The sequence below is a fragment of the Callorhinus ursinus genome, unplaced genomic scaffold (assembly GCF_003265705.2).
Source record: "Callorhinus ursinus isolate GAN/ISIS: 27379988/994484 unplaced genomic scaffold, GSC_fseal_2.0 scaffold13, whole genome shotgun sequence".
In the NCBI taxonomy this organism is placed as follows: Eukaryota; Metazoa; Chordata; class Mammalia; order Carnivora; family Otariidae; genus Callorhinus; species Callorhinus ursinus.
In genome coordinates, this window is record NW_027397075.1 from 12537969 (window position 1) to 12559973 (window position 22005).

At 55.5% G+C, this 22005-nt stretch overlaps 1 protein-coding gene across 2 annotated transcripts; it reads left to right on the forward strand.

Moving 5' to 3' along the window:
• Positions 1 to 3453: 3453 nt before the first annotated feature.
• TFAP4 (transcription factor AP-4) lies at positions 3454 to 15257 on the forward strand. Of its 2 annotated transcripts, none has more exons than XM_025859103.2 (7): positions 3454 to 3674; positions 10296 to 10461; positions 10579 to 10677; positions 11090 to 11260; positions 12092 to 12232; positions 13252 to 13404; positions 14176 to 15257. In XM_025859103.2, exons 1-7 carry the CDS (start codon positions 3586 to 3588, stop codon positions 14368 to 14370), a joined length of 1014 nt encoding a protein of 337 aa, XP_025714888.1. In that variant the 5' UTR covers positions 3454 to 3585; the 3' UTR covers positions 14371 to 15257. The 2 variants fall into 2 exon arrangements, with proteins under 2 accessions (XP_025714888.1, XP_025714889.1); XM_025859104.2 differs by lacking the exon at positions 3454 to 3674 and adding an exon at positions 8414 to 10160.
• The last annotated feature ends 6748 nt before the right edge of the window (positions 15258 to 22005 follow it).

The following is a 22005-nucleotide window of genomic DNA, read 5'->3' on the forward strand; positions in this document are numbered from 1 at the left end:
CAGGGAGTCTGCTTCTCCCTCTGACCCTCTTCCCTCTCGTGCTCTCTGGCTCTCATTCTCTCTCTCAAATAAATAAATAAAATCTTAAAAAAAAAAGAAACACCATACTCATTAAGCAATAACTCCCCCATTTACCCCCCCGCCGCACCCCCCCCCAGTAACCTCTGATCTACTTTGTCTCAGTGAATTTGCCTATTCTAGGTATTTCATGCCAGTGGAATCATACAATATGTGATCTTTTGTATCCTGGCTTATTTTACTTACCATGTTTTCAAGGTTCATCTATATTGTAATATATATTAACACTTCATTCCTTTTTTTAAAAAGATTTTTATTTATTTATTTATTTGACAGAGAGAGACACACACAGAGAGAGAGAGGGAACACAAGCAGGGGGAGTGGGAGAGGGAGAAGGAGGCTTCCCGTGGAACAGGGAGCCCGACGTGAGGCTCGATCCCGGGACTCTGGGATCATGACCTGAGCCGAAGGCAGACGCTTAATGACTGAGCCACTCAGGCGCCCCAACACTTCATTCCTTTTTAGGGTTAAATAATATTCCATCATATGGGTAGACCACGTTTTGTTCATCCACTCATCAGCTGAGGGACAGTGGGTGGTTTGCACCTCTTGGCTACTGTGAATAATGCTGCTATGAACACTGGTGTACAATTACCTGTTGGAGTCCCTGTTTTCATTCTTTTGGGTATATACCTAGGAGTGGAACTGCTGGGACATATGACAAGTTCTGCCAGGTTTTGTATGGCCCCTGAGCTAAGAATGGTATGATCCCCCCAAGGTGTTCACATCCCAATCTGTGGAACTTGTGAGTAAGTTAGCTTATGTGGCAAAAGGGGCTTTGAAGATACAACTAAGGCAAGAATCTTGAGATGGGGAAATTATTCTGGATTATCTCGGTGGGCCGAAAGTCATCATAAAAGAGGCAGAATGGGGGGGGCGTCAGAGTCTGAGAAGGAGATATGGTAATAGAAGCAGAGGTTGGAGTGAGCCACCAGAGTGGGGTCACCAGCCAAGAAACATGGGCAGCCTCTAGAAGCTGGAAAGGTAAGGAAAGGAATCTCTCCTAGAGCTTTCAGAAGGAACGCAGCCCTGCCGACAACAGGATTTTATTTTTTATAAAATTAAAAAAAAATTTTATTTATTTATTTGACAGAGAGAGACAGCAATAGAGGGAACACAAGCAGGGGGAGTGGGAGAGGGAGAAGCAGACTCCCCGCTAAGCAGGGAGCCTGATGCAGGGCTAGATCCCAGGACCCCGGGATCATGACCTGAGCCGAAGGCAGACGCTTAACCGACTGAGCCATCCAGACGTCCCCAATAGCAGAATTTTAGTCAAATATAACCCTTTTGGACTTCTGACCTCCAGAGAATACATTTGTATTCGTTTAAGCCAAGAACTTCGTGTTAATTTGTTACAGTAGCAATGGGAAACTATTACAAATAACTTGCCCTTTACAGGAAAAGTTTGCGGACCCCCTAATTTAGAGCAGGAAGGTGACTGAATCAGGGGTGGAGGCTCTAAGGGATTTTGCAGGGGGCACAGTGGACCGAATTTGGGAATCCTGGGAACGGGGACAGCCTGGCGTTTGAGGGTCTTGTGTCACTTCGGGAAAGAGGGCTAAGTGTTGGGAGTTGGAGTGGGGTGGTGGGGGCTGCCGTGGTATTTCAGGCCCTGGGGGAGGGGCGGCTGAACCACCGCGGGGGTTCGTTTTGGCACCTTTGGCAGAAATGGGGAGACCAGTCTGAATGACAGGGTGCTCAGGGGGAACCAGGCTCCACTAAGGCAGTTCTGTAAGAGAAGAGCAAGGGATAGACACACTTCTCCCGGCTCTCATTCATTGATTCCTACATTCATCCACTCAGGCACTATAGACCTGACTCCGTGTATACAGTTATGTGGCCCTGTGTCCTATTTGCCCCCCAGAAGTCATCATTTCCTGAGCACATTTCCTGTCCCCACAATGAGGCTTTCCAGCGACTGGGATCTGTATTTGGGGAAACTGCCCAACAGGTTGTTTAAGGATCGGAGAACATGCATGCAAAAATCTACAAGGTTGTCGCAATATCTAGTAATAATAGTTCCTAGAGTAACAGTAACTCTTGTTATTAGTAGGAATATTTTAATTAGGAGGCGCGATTTGGGCGGAACCTTGAAGGCGGATGGGATTGGGAAAGGCGGTGGGCAGGAGGGAGGACATTCCAAGGCAGGCGTGGTCTTCCTGAGCCAGGAGCCAACCCTCCAGGAGCCAGGGGAGGGGATGTGGAAGGGAGGACGGAAGCTGGCCGCACAGCGTCCCTCCCTCCCCGCCCCGGGCCGTCACCCGTAGTAGAGAGCGCACCCTGGCGGAGGAGCAGGTCCCGCACTGGCTTAGCCATGAATGAGAAGCTTCGGCCCTCTGGCCCTCCGCCTCCTGCTGCTGTCCAGCTTCCCCGCGGAGGGGGAAAGTGGGAGGGAGGGTAATAAGCGGGTACCCGGCAGCAGCCACCAGGCTTCCGAGCCGCGCAGGCAGCCTGCCGCCGGGACCGCTGCCGTCCTGGCCCGTCTCCACCCTTCACTCCCCACCGGGGCCCCCGTTTCCTAAGGCAGCCCCAGGATCTGAGGCGCCCGGCGCGCCCCCCTTTGCTTCCTCCTCCCCGGCTCCGGGATTCTCAGGCTCCGGAGCCCGGGCTGGGCGGCCAACTGGGCAGGCAGGGAGGGAGGGGGCTGGCTGGCCTCCGAAGTCGGCCCCAAGTTACATGTGGGAAGAGGTGGCTGTGACGCAAGTTTCCAGGGGGCCCTGGGCTCGGAGGGAGCGCGCCAGAGCGGCTCCTCTCCGTACAGCTGCAACCGTGAAAAGGAAAAAGCCCCGAGCAGCACCCCAGGCCGCCTAAGCCGTCTTCGTCGGGCCCAGCTGCGCGCCCTCTGTGCCAGAGGGCCGCTGAGCGCGGAGACCCTGCATCAGGCAGTCCCTGCCGGACCCCGGACGCACTGGTTAGGCTCCCTCGCGGTGGCTGGCCTTTTTTTTTTTTTTTTTTTTTGCAACGCTTGCCAACCTGTCAGCTGATGGACCTCATCACCCATAGTGGCGCATGTAGCTCGGCCGCAGCTCGCTCCATACACGCCGCGCCCCCCCAGCCGGCCCACGCCCCCCCGGCTCCTGGTGCCGGGGGGTAGGCCAGCAGACCCTGGCCGCAACCGGCCCCCGGGGGCCAGCGCCCCTCTCGCCCCGGCCTCGCGCCGTCCGGGGGGCGCTGCAAATAGTCCTTTGTTTACATGCAATTCCTTACTCCGCGGAAGGAGGCCGGGGGAGTGCTGAGTTTTCACCAGCTGTTTCCCGCCTTGAAACAGACATCTGATCAGCTGCAAACACACACACACATACACACGCCCGGGGAGGCAGGCCGGAGAGACCTCCCTCCCGCCCCTCCCGCCCGCCTCCCTCCCCTCGCCGCCGCCGCCGCCGCCAGCATCTGGGACCGGCCGTTTCTGCACCTCCGTCCGGCGCTGCCCTTTGATTCGGATTTCCATCTTGCATTCTCCGGCGGACCGCGGGACCCGGCTCGTGCAGAGGAGGGGGGCCGATCGCTATGGAGTATTTCATGGTACCCACTCAGAAGGTGCCCTCTTTGCAACATTTCAGGAAAACAGAGAAAGAAGTGATAGGAGGGCTCTGTAGGTGTGTACTCCTCCTCCCCCCACCCCCTTCCCATGATTGCAGCCCCCGGCCAGCCCGCCGGGGCTGGCGCGCGTGTGCGCACGCATGGCCCGCGCTGCCGACCCCGCTCGCCTTTCTTAGCCGCCGGGGCGGCTACAGCCCCGCGCGCCGGGCTTGCGCGGCCGGGGGACCCTCCTCCCCCGGAACGTGGGGGCCCCAAGCGGCCCCGGTCACTTTTGTCCGCTGCAGGCGGGCGAGTCGCGACGTTTGTAAATTGCAAACAGACCCACGTGGTTCTGCAGCAGTCCCGGCCATGCTTGGTGCTGGTGGCTTTCCCCCCCGCGCTTCCTCCTCCCCCCTCCCGCGGCGGCTTCCTTCCTCTCCCTCCTTCTTCGCTGTCTCTGGGTGCCCCCCTCCAAGGGGGCTTGGGGGGCCCGGGCCGCGCGTGGGGCCGCGGCGCGGGCGGCTACAATGCAGCCACGCCGCGGCTCTGGGCGCGGGGTGGGGGGGGGAAGGATCGGGGAGCCGGGTGATGTGTTTGCAGGGAGCGGGGCTGCGGCGGGGATGGGGGGGCATGCTCGAATGGGGGTGCGGGAATGGGTGGGACCCGAGAGGCCGGCGCTACCGGCCGTGTGGCGCCGCGGACTCCGGCACGTTGGCGGCCGGTCGCACGCTTGCCGCCCGCGCCCGGGCGCTGTTTACTAGCGAGGCCTGGACGTGACTCTGCAGCCCTCTTGGAGTAGGCGGACCTCGGCGCGCCGCCTCTCGGGAGCTGTAGTTCCCCGCGCCCTGCCGGTGCGGCATTGTGGGAGTTGTAGGCGCGCCCGGGCCACGCTTTCCTCGCACAAAGCTCGGCTCCCGAGGGCTGGATGGGCCCGGCAGGCCCTGGGTGGGGGTGCTTTTTGGGGAGGGGGCACCGGACGCCGCCCCTGGCTTCACGAGGCCGCTGCCTGTCGCACGCAGGTCTCGGCTGCAAACTTTCCCATCCCACGCCCCTCCCCCTAGCCATAAACCGAAAGCGTTCAATCTTGCAGCCCGGTGGGTGCGTGGGTGGGTGATCCCAGGTCCCCGGCCCTCCCCGGGAGCCACTTCCCAAGTTTGCCCCGGATTGCTCCAGATCCACCCTTTATCAAGGGTGATGGGTGCGTGCACCACTCGCATCCCGTTTCCCTGGACACTTGTTAAAATGCACATGCCCGAAACTCCGATGGCCAGAAGGGCCTGGGCATCTGCACTGAACGCGGCCCGCGGGACGTGGCAGTGCTGCGTCTGGGGCTCTCCTGTGTGTCCAGGTTTGGAACCTGCAGCGCCCTTAGAACCATGCTACTCCTGGAGCGAAATGGCTCCCTAGGGCTGGGGCCACGTGCTCTGCCGCCCGGGGTAGGCTGGGCGGGGATTGAGGGAGGAGGAGCCCGGGGTGGTGTGGCCCAGGCTGGTGGACAGTAGGGGCTGCAGAAATCGGGTTCGGAGAAGGTTGCTGCTCAAGTATACACACACGCCCCACCTCGCCCCAGGGCTCCTACCTTAACAGTTCTCAAGTTCAGGGTGCTGGCCCTTCCAGAAGGTCTACTTGGAGGGCCTAGCTGTAATAAGTAAAGAAAAAAAATTCTGGAGCTCTTAATATGTTTTAGGGATTCGTTTTGCTAGATTTTTGTCATTGAATTTTCACACTCTTCTTCCTCAGTTAAGCGGCCTTATGATTCCCATATGGGATGAGGACAGAAGCCTGAGAAGGTCAAGTGGTGGGGCTGGGACTTGAACCCTGATCCCAGAGCCCTGCTCTTACCCCTAGTGGCTGGTTGCTCAGAGAAGGGCTGGGGGGGACTATTTGGGCCTGATCCTGGGCAGGCTTGGCACAGCGGAGACCTATGGCTACCAGGCCTGGGACTTAGTTGAATCCTCTCTTGGTCTCCTAGGACTCTGGCTTCACTGTCCCTGTCCCAAGCCCTGCTTTAGAGGAGTCCAGCAGTCTCTAGGGGTCAAGTGCCCCAGGCTCAGGCCTGGGGACATGCTCAGCCTGCCTATCTGTGAGACAGGTGTAAGCCCGTGCACTGGGTGTGGAGTTGGGCCCTCTGAGTTTGTTCATTTTCAGAAGCTGTGGGCTGAGGTGGGATCAAGTGTGTGGGTTGGGTGGGACCTTTGGACTGTGTGGCCAGCTTCTGAGGCTAGGGGGCTTTGTTCCATCCCTCAGGGACTAGAAGGGCTCCCTACCTCTCTTATTCCTCTCCCAGACCCACTGGAGGGGGCCGTACTGCACAGTGGGCACCGACCGATATGTCCCCCACCCCGCATCACCCTCCTAGCCCGGCTCATGCCCATGCTGTGTGGTTTTGGACTTGTGTGGTCTCACTGCTCTCCACTTCTATAAAATGGAGCACCTGTGAAGGTTGGCTGTATGTCTGGAAAGCGCCTGGTGTCTGTTAAAATAGCACTCAAACTCTTAGAAGTGGGAGCATTGTGGTCTTATTAAGTGTTTTCCTGCTGTCCTTGGTGGAGGCAAAGAGACCAGTTCTCAGGAGGTAGAGACAGTTAGGGGCTTTGGAGGGTGTCCTGAGTCCCTGATCCAGTATATATGTGGCACCTACTCTGTGCTGGGAACCAGGATTGGCCCTGTCCTAACAGCTCAAAATCTGGTGCTGAAGAGCCTTGTCAGCCCCGTAATAAAGAGAGATTTTGGGATGTCCTGGAGTCCTGTGTACAAACTCTAGAAAAACAAGGCATCCTGTTGCCCTCAACCTCTTTTTTCTTCATCCATCTCTTTCTCTCTTTTATAACCTAAGGATCATTTTTACTTACTTATTTTTAAAAGTATTCTCTATGCCCAGTGTGGGACTTGAACTCATGACCTCTGAGATCAAGAGTCTCATGCTCTACTGACTGAGCCAGGCAGGCGCCCTCTTCTTCCATGTCTTTTAAATTTCACCATGACCCTATGAAGTGAGGCAGTAGCCCCCCCATTTTACAGGTGGGTAAACAGGCTTTGGAAGATGAAGTGCTTAAGCATGGAGTTCCACGGCTAGTAAGTGGCCGGCCTGGTTTGTACTTGAACACAGTGCAGGGAGCTCCTTCTGAGGGACCGAGGAAGCCCGAGAGGGGAGAGGTGTGTCTGATGGGAACAGCCTGGCCATGGTCTGTTCAGAGCTGAGGGCAGGGGTGGCAGGCTGGTCAGAGTGAGGTGTATGGATAGAAGCAGTGGGGCTGGGTGAAGGCCCTGGGCTGCTTCAGTACTTGGCTGCACAGAGAAGGATGAGCGCCTTGGCATCCTTGCTGAGGGTCGCTTCTTCCCTCCTGTCCTCCTCTTGGGGTGTGGGAGAAATCCCAGGTGGGCTTTCCCACATCTCACTGGAAATGTTGAGTGACATGTATGTGAGTGACTTTGGGCAGTGAAAAATGAGAGTTCTCCATGCCTAATCTGAGGCTGCAGCCGAGCCTGGGGGTGTAGGTGGATGGGGGCTACTTGCCTTTGGGCTGGGCAGGAAGAACAGGTACAGGTCAGGATTCTGCCTTGAAGAGTGTGCTCCCTACCCCAGAGGCTCTGATTGCTATGCTGGTGTTATTCCCAGGGGGCTGTCTGTGGGTACTCTGGTATTGGGGTGGCAGTCTCGGCACCCAGGGCTGGTACCCAAACTGTTCTTGGCCGTTGGCCGCCCTTCTCCTGGAGACTGACTGTCGGAGGGCAGTCTGGGAGGGAGAGAAGCAACAGACTCTGGGTGTCAGTGGACCAGGCTCCCTTCACTGCTCACCTGCGAGTCTGAAGTTGATGTGGAGGGGCCAGAGAGCCTTACCATTCCTGTAAATCACATTTATGTGTGCAAAACTCAGAAAGAAGTGTGAGAAACTCTGAGGCATTTGCAGAAAAAATCTCCTTTATCCCTATCTAGTACAGTAGCTGGACTAGCCATCCATTACAGGAATCTCTGGTTGGTCAGCGATCAGGACCCCTGGCTGGCCAGCACTCCCACCAATCAGAACTCCTGGTTAGCCATGATTCCACCAATCAACAGCTGGTTAGCCGTGCTTTCGCCAGTTAGAACCCCTGCTGAGTCAACATTCCACCAATCAGAAACCCTGGTTAGTCCACATTCTGTTAAAGTAACTATCAGCTGGTACTTCCAGGGCTATTTCAGTGAGTTATCCATTAGGGTCTTGGTGGCAGTCCCTCACGAGGAACTGCAGCTTTGGGGTGAAGTCTGTTTTCTGGGACTTGAGTGCGCCTTAGGTGCCCCAGCAGCTGTTTCCTGAACCAGGAGGCTGGGTGGATGGACTTGGTGGCGAAGGGGACAGAACGGATGGAATATTGGGAGGAGCCAGGATGAGCAGGCTCTGCTCCCTGCCTGGGTCCTTCACTTTCCTTTGGTGTCTCCAGTTCCTGGGCATCCTGGGGAGAAGGGAGGAGCTGAGGGTCTCCCAGGACAGAGATTTTCATGGGCAGATGAGCTGGCTGGTTGGGGGAGGTGGGGCTGAACTGTGGTTTCTTTGGGGGTCGGGGGCATTGGTGGGACTTGGGGGGGCAGTGGGGGCTGGGACGTGCAGGAGCTGCATTGCCTGCACCCTGCTCCTCCTGTCTTTCATGGTGGACTTGGGCAGGTCACTTTACTTCTGTGCCTTTTTGTTGGGAGGGGCAGGGACACTACCTACTGAGGCTATATATGGGGCTCTGGTAAGCAGCAGCCACTTTGTGAGCCATCAGTGGAGGGTACCATCAGCGGGGCGGGGCGGGGGGTGGGGAGCTGGGCTTTGGCATCTGCAGGTGCCTGTTGAGCCCTGGTCTGGCTGTCTGACCTCGGTGGCTTGGCTTCCTTTGGACATCTCTCCTCACCTCTTTTTTTAAGTAAGCTCTATACCTGACATGGGGCTTGAACTCATGACCCCAAGATCAAGAGTCATATGCTCTTCCAAATGAGCCAGCCAGGCTGCCTACCCCACCTCATCTTCTCCCCACCACAGAGGGTCTGGAGGGCACAGCCAGACCTACCCTGGACTAGGTTCTAATGTCCCCCACAAAGGGCAGGCAAGCCCCTGCATATCAGGTCTTGGGCCTGCATCCTCTCCATTGTTCCGCCTAGACACCCCATCACCTCCACTGTAGGGGCCGGGAAACTGGAAGAAGGGAGGTGCCCCTGGCCCAGAAGTGGGGGGCCAGATGACTGGTAGTCTGACTCTAAAGCCCTGTCCCTCCTTACTCTGAGCCCTGAGTCTCATCTGTGAAGACAGGGTTGTGGGCCCCCTTTCGAACATCGACATTCTGGGGGTGCCGTGTTGAAACTGCATCCTGAGGCAGGGGGCCCGGGGAGGCCTTGGGGGTGCTGGTGGAGGAGAGGGCTTGTCTGTGGACCCCCAGCCGAGGCTGACGTGGACTACTTCTCTGTCAGGAGAGGAGGCGAAGGCCCAGGAAGGGGCAAGGGCAAGTCCAGGGTCCTGCAGGCCTGGAGCAGGACAGATGGGGTGGGCTGGGGGGCCAGGAAAGGCCTTGGCTGTCTCCAGCTGTTGTAGATGCGTTCTCCTGGGTTTCTGAGCAAACTCCTTTCCGCCTGGGGACGGGCACGGGGGCTTGGGCACCTCTTTGAACCCAGGGTCCCCATCGATGGAATAAGGCTGCCCGTAGTCCTTTTCCCTACTTCTCTAGAACGAGGGGTGTGAGCTCTCTTGGCCCAGGCCTGGACCAGGTCACCCCCGGGAGGGCCCCTCAGGAAGAAGCTAGGGCTGTGGCTTTGGGTGGGGCCAGTGGCCTCTTCTGGGAGCCCAGCATCTGGAAGCCATCAGGCCAGGGGCGGGGGGAGTTATAGGAGAGGTCCGGGAGAGGGGGAATGCCTCCTCCAGGCCACACACAGGCCCAGCCCTCGGGAGCGGTGGCATTGGGCCCACAGGCCCCGCTGCTGCCTTTGCCTCCTGCCGATGCCGCTGGGCCCACAGCCTCCCCCCTTCCACTGGCTGCCTTCTCTCTCACCCCCCTAGCTGCTGCTCCTGTAAGATGCGGTCACGTAATTTGCAGTACCATTCCGACGGCACGCTGAGAGCTTTGCTTGTCTGGCACTGGGTGGGCCTGTCTCTTGGGGTGCGTGGGCTTGGGGGAGAAGTGTCTCCAGGGGTGGTTGGTCCGATATCCCCTTCTTGGAGGGAGTGGTATCTGTCTCGTTTTTGAAGTTTTAGAATGGGGTCTCTGGGGCCAGGCTGGGGGCTTGCAGATGAGTGTGTGGCTGGAGATACGGGTGTGGCAATGGGGAGGGAGGAGGGATCTCTTCGCTCAGTCCTCAAGCCTGCAGTGCTGAAGGAGGGGGTCCAGGTGTATAGCCAGGAGCTCAGAGGTGTCCCAGGGACAGGTGTCTGCAGTTAATTGTCTGGGACCATGGGCATCAGAATCACAGAGATTCTTGGTAGCCATTCAGGCTTCTGGGCCCCACCCACACGGGCTGGGACCTGGGGCTGCACACTTACTGACACCCAGGCATCCCAGAGCATACTACTCCATCACCCTCCGGATCTGCTGCGGGTGTAGGCATCTGACAGGTCTGGCATCTTCTGCACCGGGAGGGATGAAAGTTATACTAGGGGCTCTCTGGAGGTGAATGGTAAAGACAGGGTCCCACCGGGGCAGGGTATGGGGGGCACCTAGCCTGAGCATGTCTTTGTCCTCCCCTGCAGCCTTGCCAACATTCCACTGACCCCTGAGACTCAGCGGGACCAGGAGCGGCGGATTCGGCGGGAGATCGCCAACAGCAACGAGCGGAGGCGCATGCAGAGCATCAACGCGGGCTTCCAGTCCCTCAAGACCCTCATCCCCCACACAGATGGAGAGAAGCTCAGCAAGGTGGGCTAGGGCCCCGAAGGCTTCCTGGAGGAAGTGGTGGGCTCAAGTGGGGAGAAGAAAGTGAGCCTTGGCAGACCCTGCCCACTGGGGTTCCTGACTTGTCCCTCCCGCCCTCAGGCAGCCATTCTCCAGCAGACGGCAGAGTACATCTTCTCCCTGGAGCAGGAGAAGACCAGGCTTCTGCAGCAGAACACACAGCTTAAGCGCTTTATCCAGGTAGCACCCTGTGGAGGCCTCGTGCTGCCTCAGTGCCTCGCCCTCCTCCTGGCTCCCTTTCCCTTGTTTGGCCTGTCCCGGCTCAACCATGGCCTGGGACTCTGATGTGGTTGCAGGCTGCATCTTCCCCACTGACCTGCCTACTTCAGGCATTTCCCTTCCTGCCTGGGCCTCCATTTACCTATCCGTCAAGTGCAGCGGGGTGGGCTCTGGAAGGAACCGGGTGATTTCTGGAAAGCAAGTCCATTCTGCCTCCCTTTCTGGCCTTTGGCCGTTTGTTGGATTTGAAGAATGGGGCGCACCTGGGCCTGACAGCCTTGGGGGGCTGAGAGGGAGTCCTCTGACCTGGTGGTGGTGCTGTTGGTAGTATGGGGGTGTCAGAGCACACTCACTGGCCCCTTGGGGTCACCAGGAGCTGAGCGGCTCATCCCCCAAGCGGCGGCGGGCGGAGGACAAGGACGAGGGCATCGGGTCGCCAGACATCTGGGAGGACGAGAAGGCGGAGGACCTGCGCAGGGAGATGATCGAGCTGAGGCAGCAACTGGACAAGGAGCGCTCGGTGCGCATGATGCTGGAGGAGCAGGTGAGGCTGCTGCTTTGAGCAGTTATTTACAGGTGCACCTGTTTTGTGCCAGGCCTGTGAGTGAGGGACCCAGCAGGGAGCAAAGCAGACGGCTCCCTTTCCTCGGCGTCACTGTCTGCACGGGGTGGGGGAACATTAGAGGATCTCACACTGTAAAAACACAGCTGTGGGGCGTCTCAGGGGCTCAGGCGGTTAAGCGTCTGCCTTCGGCTCAGGTCACGATCCCAGGGTCCTGGGATCCAGCCCCACGTCTTGCTCGCTGCTCAGCGGGGAGTCTGCTTCTCCCTCTCCCTCAGTCCGTCCCCCTCCCCTCCCTTGTCTGTGCATGCATGTGCTCTCGCTCTTTCTTAAATAAATAAATAACATCTTAAAAGAAAAAGTAAAATAAAAACACAGCTGTAATAAAGGCTAAATGCCAACGGTGGGCACCGGGGAACCAGGGAGGCTGCCCCATGGCTTCTCCGTGGAACTGACTTGAGCTGAGGTTGGAGGTCAAGTCTCGAAGTTAACTGGGCAGAGGGGAGAAGCGTGCTCTGCACAGAAGAGCATGGGCAGGGGCCTGGAGGTGGGAGGGAGCACGGCAGGAGGGAGGCCGTGGCAGGAGAGGAGGTGAGTCATGGCGAGCCTGGCAGGCTGCGCTAAGGACTTTGGTCCCTACTCTGAGGGTGGACGAGCTCCATGCTAGGGTTTGCAGCAGGAGCGAGTGGTCTCTTGGCGAAGGACAGAGCTTAGGGAGGCCGACCTCAGCAGTCCTGAGGGCCCTGCTCGCGGTGGGGGGAGGCGCCGGGGTGTGGTCCGAGCCCTGCCCCAAACCTATTGTCCTGCCCCCAGGTGCGCTCGTTGGAGGCCCACATGTATCCGGAAAAGCTCAAGGTGATCGCACAGCAGGTGCAGCTGCAGCAGCAGCAGGAGCAGGTGCGGCTGCTGCACCAGGAGAAACTGGAGCGGGAACAGCAGCACCTGCGGACCCAGGTGAGCAGGAGGTGCCGGGAGGGGTTCTTACCTGCAGCATCAGTGCCTCTGGGCCCCAGCGGGCAGACTCAGGGCCTAAGGTTACTGCTCCCAGGTGTCCTGCATATGTTGAAGCCTTGTAACCGCCCTTTGAGGCCTGAGCTCTTATTCTTCCCATTTTACTGATGGCAAAATTGAGGCACAGAAAGGTTACATTACATGCCCACTAGTGATCCTCAGTGGCTTGGCCGTCGAAATCTAGAGTCCACACTCCTGAAAACCAGTGTATTTTTTTTTTTTAAGATTTATTTACTTAAAAAACTTTTTAAAAGATTTTATTTATTTATTTGACAGAGAGAGACACAGCAAGAGCAGGAACACAGGCCGGGGGGGAGTGGGAGAGGGAGAAGCAGGCTTCCTGCCGGGCAGAGAGCCGGACGCGGGGCTCGATCCCAGGACCCTGGGATCATGACCTGAACCAAAGGCAGACGCTTAACGACTGAGCCACCCAGGCGCCCCTACTTTTAAAAAAATTTTTATTTACTTATTTTAGAGAGCGAGAGCAAGCACGAGTGGGGGGAGGGGCAGAGGGAGCAGGAGAGAGACTCTGAAGCAGACTCCCTGCTGAGTGAGGAGCCTGATGCGGGGGCTCGATCTCACAACCCCAAGATCGTGACCTGAGTCGAAATCAAGAGTCGGATGCTTAACCGACTGAGCCACCCAGGTGCCCCACAACCACTGGATTTATTAGCTATTGAAGCGCTTGCTTGGTGCTGGAGAGTGAAGGGGCCACAGGATCTCAGATGGCTGAGAAGGCCCTCTCTGGACCAACCTTTCCCTCATTTTTAAAATAAGAGGGGTGGAGCACAACCTGGCTGGCCTTCTGTGAGTGGAGGAGTTCAAGGGCTGGGGTGGTTGGCAGAGGCTCTCTCGAAGCAGATGGTTTCGAGGGGCCGTCCCTCTGTGAGCGACAGAAGGACAGAAGGGAAGGGGCAGCTCCTAGAACCTTTGGAAAAAGACTGAGGGCCTCTGTCTTGCAGCTCCTGCCCCCTCCGGCTCCCACCCACCACCCCACAGTGATCGTGCCGGCACCACCCCCTCCCTCCCACCACATCAATGTTGTCACCATGGGCCCCTCCTCGGTCATCAACTCTGTTTCCACGTCCCGGCAAAACCTGGACACCATCGTGCAGGTACCTGGGCTTGGGGACGGGGCATCACGTGGGAATGGGCCCTTTGTGTCCATTCCCGCGTCTCCCTTTCTGTGTCTGCGGTGGGAGGTGGCTCTGGAGGTTTAGGGCAGAGAAGGGGCCGGGGGACAGCATGGCCTGGAAGACCCTGTTCCTTCCCTCTATGGGATTTGCTGAGAGGGCTCTTTGCTCCCTGAGCCCCCTGCTCTCAAGTTCCTGCATCCAGCTCTTGGGTTGGTCCAGAGCTTCCTCTCAGCTCCAGCTCCCAGGACCCTGGGCGGGGTGCAGGTGGCAGTGGCTGGGTGGGGGACAGTTAAGCCTCCTGCACAGGAGGAAGAAACGGGATGATCGATCAGCTCCGTGGGTCAGGCCCGAAGTCTCTGCTGGGCCCAGCTTTGCATGGCCCCCCTTGGGAGACCCAACAGCATCACAAAAAGAAAGAACTAAACAAAAAAACCCCATCAACCCCTGCAACTGTAGTTGCACACAAACCCAGCAAATTGAATAATAAAGTTAATAACAGAGACCTTGCGTAAGTGAACAGGCACTTTGAAATATATAAATGAGGGACGCTTGTGACTCCCAGGCGACCCTGCACTGTGATCCCCTAGGAGTTTTTCGGCTTAGCTGAGGCATTCCGACCGCTGGGCAGGCCGGCCACTGTCTTGCTAGGCTTCCTTGTGGGCCTTTCTGGGGTGTGTGTGTGTGGGGGGGTGGAGGTGGCTGTCTGCGTGTCCCCGGCTGCCCTCATCGCAGCCCGGCGCCCCCCCCCAGGCGATCCAGCACATCGAGGGCACCCAGGAAAGGCAGGAGCAGGAAGAGGAGCAGCGGCGAGCGGTCATCGTGAAGCCGGGCCGCAGCCTCCCCGAGGCCCACGCCTCTGACACTGCCTCTGATTCGGAGGCCTCGGACAGCGACGCCATGGACCAGAGCCGGGAGGAGCCAGCAGGGAACGGGGGGCTTCCCTGACCACCCCCCAGCCCTCCTTTCCCTTCTTGGGGCTGGAGGGGGCCGGTGGGGCAGCAACAGGGAGCAACGCAGGTGAACGAGTGAGGAATTTTTACAAAATTACGACGTCATTTGGGTCTCTTTTATGACCTCTTTTTCAATACTGTAAACCCACCTTGGAGCGAAGCCACCTGACCTGAGGTCCCGGGGGCTGGGGTGGCAGGAGCGTGTGGGAGCACCGGGACACCTGGGGCTGGGCCTCGCCCCGGAGGCCAGGGGAAGCTGACACAGGTGCCTGGCCTCTCTCCGCCAAAAAGCATTTTTTCATTTAAACATGTTTTTAAGAACAGGGAAAATCAAACAAAACCCCAAGGTATTCTGCCCTCCCCAGAGCCAGCCCTAGACCGTCAGTTTTTGACTCCTTCCCTCCTCTTTTTGGTTTTTTTTCTTTCTCCTTTAAGCACTTACATGGGTTGGGGGGTCTGGCTGGGTTGGGGCTCTCTGGGGGTCCGGGGGTCTACAATGCTTCTCGGTTGGGGTTTGCTGCTGCCCTTCTCCCCTCCCCTCCTGGCCTCGGCTCAGCACGAGGATTCGCCACTCCCCACCACCACCCAGCCCCACCTCTCCCTCCAGGTTTCCCATCTTCCACCCCAAAAATGTCTTTGTCTCTCTCTTTTTGTTTTGTTTGTTGTTGGTTCTTTTTGGTTTTGGTTTTGTTTATCTTTTCTGTTTTTTGTTTCTTGTTTTCTGTTTTTGTTTTTGTTTTTTTTTTTTTTTTTTACAATTTTGAGGTCTTTGTGTTCAAGGAGAAGCTATTATATTTTGTTAAGAAAGTGGGGGGAAAAAAACCAAGAGGCCACCGTGCCTTTATAAAGAAACAAAATAAAGTTTGTACTTTGTTTTTTAGATTCTGTGTCTCCTGGGTGTGTGCTGTCCTTAGGAGCTGGGGAAGGTTTCTGGACTAGAGTATGGGGTGCTCTTGGGGCCCACCAGAGGGGCCTGGGTGTGGCTGAGCACAATGACTTCCCCCAGCTTGAGCGCTGTGTTGCAATGAGCAGCCAGGGCAGGGTCCCCAGACTCCCTGGGATTACTCCCGCAATCGTGCAAAAAGGGGAGATAGTGTTCGGGGTGGGAGGAGTGTCTCCCAACTTGGTGGGAGGCAAGGAGAGAATGAACGACCAAGAAACAGGTTCCTATCTCTTAGAGAAAGGACACAGGATGTTCAGGGGTCCTGGTTGTCCCTAGGCTTTGCCACTTCCTCATCTTGTGTAACCTCCCTGAACCTCAGTCTCCCCAGCTACAGAAGGGAAGGGAGTATTACCTCCTGGTGTGGTAAAGAGATCAGGTCCTGGAGTCTGTCTGCCAGCAGTCAGTTCCTCCTTGGGTGAGCCCGTTGATCTCTGAGCATCCGTTTCGTCATCTGAAGTTGGAAGTCAGTGGCACAGGGGCATTTCGAATTACTGGGTAGGGAGGTGGACCTTTAACTCTTAATCCTTCATGCCCAGAGACAGCTTTACAGTGTTCCCCTTGGGGTGCCTGGGTGGTGCAGTCGGTTGAGCGACTGACTCTGGGTTTCATTGTCTCAGGTTGTCATCTCAGGTTTGTGAGATCGAGCCCTCCATTGGGCTCTACCCACAGGGTGGAGTCCACTTGGGACACTCCCTCTGCTCCTCTCCTCCCACATGCGCTCTCTCTTCTCTCTCTCAAATAGGTAAATAAATCTGAAAAAAAAAAAAAACCAAACCAAAAAACCCCCAAAGTGTTCCCTTTTTCCTGCTTTTCCTCATGCACACATTGTGACAGGTACATGGACACTGAGGCCAGAGCAGAACGGCCAATTCACATCTCACCCCAGGAGCTTGTTGAATAGAATGGCAGGCAGGAGCCTGAACGGTTTTTTTTGTTTTGTTTTTTTAGAACTTTTACTTTTTTTTAGATGAAATTTACATAACTTAAAATTAAGTATTTTCAAGTGAACGATAAAGAGGCACTTAACTATATTCACATTGTTGTGTAACCACCACCTCTATGCACTTCCAAAACCTTTCAATCACTCCAAATGAACTCCTTACCCCCTAATCTCCCCATTCTTCCCTCCTCCCAGCCCTTGGCAACCACCAATCCGCTTTCTGCTCGCGTATTTGTTTGTTTTTTAAAGATTTTATTTATTTGACAAAGAGAGACAGCAAGAGAGGGAACACAAGCAGGGGGAGTGGGAGAGGGAGAAGCAGGCTCCCTGCTGAGCAAACAGCCTGATGTGGGGCTCGATCCCAGGACCCTGGGATCATGACCTGAGGGGAAAGCAAACGCTTAACTGATTGGAGCCACCCAGGTGCCCCTGCTCGGGTTTTTTAAAAATGAAAGTATAATTTACATTCGGTAAAATTCACACTTTTTAGTTTTTGGTTGTGTGAGTTTTAACAAATGCATACAGTTGTGTAACCATCACCACAATCCTCATCCTCATTGCCCCCACTGTCCCTTTGTAGTCCAGACGCTGGCAACCACACTGATCTGTTCCTATAGTCTTGCCCTTTCCAAAATATCTTATAAATGGAATCATACTATGTTTAGCCTCTTGACTCTAGCTAGCTTCTTTAACTTAGCATTATAACAAATTTTCCTTTCTTGGGTCTATCTAGCTAAATTTGCTTAATTACATTAAAATGCGTGTCTGAGGGGAGGGGCTTCACTAGGATCTGGGTGGGGACGCCCCTTCCCAAAGCCAGCGGAAGCGACCCTTTTCAGCCAGGTGCAAAGTGCACTGGACGGGTTCCATGCAGCTCCTAAGAGCATCAATAGAGGGCGCTGTGGGCCCAGAACGCAAGGCCCAGTGAGGGCGGAGGCTCCGCCTCTTTCCGGTGCCCGCGGGACTGCTCAGTTCCTATAGGCCAGAGGAGGAACTTGGGGGCGGGGTCGGAAAGTCCCCTCCTCCGACTCAGTGGCGCTCCTGGCAACAGCAGGCGGCGGAAGTCAAGAGCGCGGACGCAGCCCCGCCCCTTCCCGGACTTGCCCCCCGTCCTCCCGCCCCCTGCGCGCGCATGCTCCTTGGCGCCTCAGGCAGCCTTGAGCGCGCTCCCGTCGGCCCGCTCCTCTGGCCCCACCCCCGGTCTCGCCCCCGCGCGCTCTCACGCACGCCTCGCACGCAAACGCCGCAAACGTGCGGCTTCCGTGTGTTCTCCGCGCGGAGGCGCTCGCTTACTTCCTTCCGCGCCCGCCGAGCCTGGGACTAGCCCTGCGGTCTAGGGCTAGTAGCCGGCGCGGTACGGCGGGAGTCTTAGATGGTTTAGCGGCCGCAGTGAAAGGAACAGGTGACGTTAATTTTAATGACTTGTTTAATTTTTAAGGCACAGCATCCGCAACAGTGTCATTTCAGAACAGGTGATGAATGTAAGAAACTACGCACGAAATAACCTTTTCTTCCTGCCATATTTGGGAACCTTGTCTGCCCTAGCCGGACTTAGGTGGGGACAGCCACGGGTGCAGGGTCGGCAGCCACGCGTGGGGCAGCGACAGGGTCCAGGGTCAGCAGCCACGCGGGGGGCAGTGACAGGGTCCAGGGTCAACAGCCACGCAGGGGAGTAGTGACAGGGCCCAGGGTCAGGAGCCACACATAGGATAGTGACAGGGTCCAGGGTCAACAGCCACGCAGGGGGTAGTGACAGGGTCCAGGGTCAGCAGCCATGTGGGGGGGTAGTGACAAGGTCCAGGGTCAGCAACCACACATAGGGTAGTGACAGGGTCCAGGGTCAGCCACGTGGGGGATAGTGACAGGGTCCAGGGTCAGCAGCCACGTGGGGCGTAGTGACAGGGTCCAGGGTCAGCAGCCACGTGGGGCGTAGTGACAGGGTCCAGGGTCAGCAGCCACATGGGGGGTAGTGACAGGGTCCAGGGTCAGCAGCTACATGTATGGTGGCTCTGGTCCAGATGGCCATACCACCTGGGGGCCAGGCCTGGTGGTCTGGAAGGGCATGGTGTCCTGCAGGCTTTGCAGAGCCTGGCTTGGGAGGAGGAATAAGTGGAGAAGATGTGGGAATGGTATGGCATAGGACATCCAAGGCTGCTAAGAAGCTTGGACTGTATTTTTTGTGGAAACAATTAGGTGTCCAGGGAGGTACTGTGCACCCCTTCACCTAGCCTCCCTAGTGTTAACGTCTTGCATACCTCAAGTACAGCACCAGAACCAGATCATCGTGACTGGCGCACCAGCCCTATTCAGTCACATTTTACCAGTTTTATGTGCTTTCGTTATGTGTGTGTGTTGATGGACCGTTTTGCACCAGCGATGTATGAGTTGCTCTGCATCTTCACCGGCAATCATCGTCAGAATATAATTGCATCTCTTCAACCTTTCTGGTAGATGTAGAGTGGAATCTCACCACTGTTTTAATTTCTATCACCATGGACTAGTTTTGCCTATTTTAGATCATCATACAAATTGTATAGTATTGGGGCGCCTGGGTGGCTCAGTTGGTTAAGAGACTGCCTTCGGCTCAGGTCATGACCCACATCGGGCTCCCTGCTCAGCAGGGAGTCGACTCTCCCTCCGACCCTCTTCCCTCTCGTGCTCTCTGTCTCTCATTCTCTCTCTCTCAAATAAATAAATAAAATCTTTAAATAAATAAATAAATGTCCAAATTGTATAGTATTTATACTCTTACTGTCTGCCTTCTTTTGCCCAACACAATGTTTATGGTTTTGTGTGTATCAGCAGTTTATTTATTTTTACGCCCAAGTCTATTCTGTTGCGTGAATATACCACAGTGGATTTAGCTGTTCACCTAGACGTGGACATTTAGGTTGCTTGCAACTTGTAACTATCATGGATGTAGTTTATTTTATTATTATTATTTGTTAAGATTTTATTTGACAGAAAGAGACATAGCAAGAGAGGAAACAGAAGCAGGGGGAGTGGGAGAGGGAGAAGCAGGCTTCCCGTGGAGCAGAGAACCCGATGCGGGGCTTGATCCCGGGATCCTGGGATCATGACCTGAGCTGAAGGCTGGTGCTTAATGACTGAGCCACCCAGGCGCCCCTTATTACTGTTTTTTGTTTTTGTTTTTGTTTTTGTTTTTTAAGTAGGCTCCACGCCCAGCATGGAGCCCAACACGGGGCTTAAATTCATGACCTGAGTTTAAGATCAAGAGTAGGATGCTTATTGTGCCTGGGTAGCTCAGTCTGTTAAGCGTCTGCATTTGGCTTGGGTCCTGGGAGGGTCTGCTCAGCAAACAGCCTGCTTCTCCCTCTGCTGATCCCCCTGCTTGTGCTCTTTCACCCTCTCTCTCTCAAATAAATGAATAAATCTTAAAAAAAAAAGTAGAACGCTTAACTGAGCTACCGAGGTGCCCCTATCATGAATATCATGAATGTATTTTAGTAGATACTTTTCCCCCCAAATGGATTGTGCCAATTTCCCCTCCTACTGTCGTGTGTGTGAGGAGGTAAAGTGGCAGTGGAGGAGAAAATACATCTCCAACATGTACCATTGATCCTCTTTGTGTTCTTTGGGAGGGGACTGGGCATTCTTGGTTCCTGGTGGCCTCCCTTGGCCTATTTTAAGGGTCTCTTTTAGGGATAAACCTTATGGAAATGTATGTGCGCTGATGTTCTCAAGGATCATTAAGTTACACTGCGTCCTCCTTACAAAGAAGATCCTCGGAAGAAATTCCTGTGGAGTCTCAGTAGCAGAAATAATTTCATTTCTCCTGAGCAGTTGGTTTGCTCTTATTTTAAGGACACTGAATTGGCGAGTGATCGAGTTACACACATGTGAGGTCCTTACGCGCGAAGTGCCGGTTGCATTTGTGTCAGCCTTACGAATGGCTCCATTTTGTGTGCCAGCCTTGGTGTGGTTTTCTTCTGCTCTAACCTTCAGTTCTTGCTTTCTTGCTATACTTTATGAGTACTCGGGAGCCATCTTCATGCTTTTCTGGCACAGGTGGGTTATCATAAATAAATGCCGCGTCTGCCACGATTTGGGGTGTGTTTGCCCAGCTCTGCGATGTTTGAAGGGTTGTCTGGCAGAAGTGGGAGCCTTCCTGTGACCTCAGCCTCCTTAGCCGGTGATGAGCTGGCTTCAGAATGGCTTGAGACAAGTATGTAAAGCACAAGGAAATCCTCCAGCTGCCTTTGGAGCCTGCTGGCCGGGCCATCCTTCGCCTCAGACCTTGCTGGCTCTGGTTCCATCCTGTACCACCCGAGCCTTTCTGACTGTCCCTTCTTTATCCAGTTGCCTCTCTGCTTTTCTGGGTGCCCCTGTGCTGTGCCATTTGCCTTTTTCATTCTCTCTCGAGTTCTGCTTGCCCTCCGTTGCCCTGCAAGTCCTGGGCTAGGCATGGAGTCAGTACCACCCCCTGTCCTGGTCCCCTCTCTTCTCTGGCCCTACCGGGTTGCAGGTTTCTGGTGTTGATGGACAGGAGCGCATGCTGACCGAAAGGAGAGGATAGGACTGGGGGCTGCAGGGCCTACATGTGGCAGCTGTAGAAAGGAATGCCCTCCCCAAACCCACTCTCCCCCCACCTCACCCCTGGTGTTGAAAAGGAGCAAGGAGTGACAGCTGCAGAATTTCCTGAATTAGGGGGCCTAAGTCACAGGCTCCCCATCCCACCCCCGGGGTGCGGCTGGTTCTGGTGGACAGCCTCTGGATCTAATTACAGAGGGAGCAGGAAAGTGACTAGAGAAGGCTGCACGTGCTGCACGGGTATCAGAGATCAGCTGGTCTGGCTCCCATTGCCTCCCGCCCTGCGGGAGATAAAGAGGAGGTCGGAAAACCCGAAGAGAGAATTGATGAAAATCTCCTGTTCCTCTATCAGAAGGAAGTGTCGGTGGGGTTGGGTAGGCTCTGGGGCTTAACGGGGGGTGGGGGTGGGGCTGCTCATTTGAGATCAGGGAGGGGATCCTTGAGAGATCCAGCGGGAAGGTGAGGTGGCAGGTGGGGCGGTGACCCCCGAGCACTGTGGCTTGTTCTGGGCCTCATGTGGTATATTGGACAGGGCAGAACTAGCGCTCTCTGCTAGTGAGTTCCCTGCTAAGGGAGGTGTTTGGGCAAGGCTGCACAGATACCACAGTTTTTGTGGAGGGGATTCCTGCCCTGGCTGGAGCTCTAACAGGGCTAGGTGAGGGCTCTCTAAGAATTATGACCTGAGGGGTGCCTGGGTGGCTCAGTCGGTTAAGCATCCGACTCTTGGTTTCGGCTCAGGTCTGATCTCAGGGTCGTGAGATGGAGTTCCCTGTTGGGCTCTGTGCTCAGTGGGGAGTCTGCTTGAGATTCTCTTTCTGTCTGCCCCTCCCCCAATGCTCCCTATCTCTCTCTCTCAAATAAATAAATAAATCTTAAAAAAAAAAGAATTATGACCTGAAAGTTTATTTTCAGTGGAATCTACCTTCCTTTTTAATCTCTTGCTTTCCGAACAAAATGTCCTTTTTTGTTCTTTGATTTTAAAAAAAAATTATGGTTAAAATTTACTGTTTTAATCACTTTTAATTTTTTTAAAGGATTTTCAGGGTTTTTTTTTAAAGATTTATTTATTTATTTTGAGAGACTGAGAATGAGAGAGAGAGAGAGAGCACATACATGAGGGGGGGAGGGTCAGAGGGAGAAGCAGACTCCCCACTGAGCAGGGAGCCCAATGTGGGGCTCGATCCCAGGACTCCAGG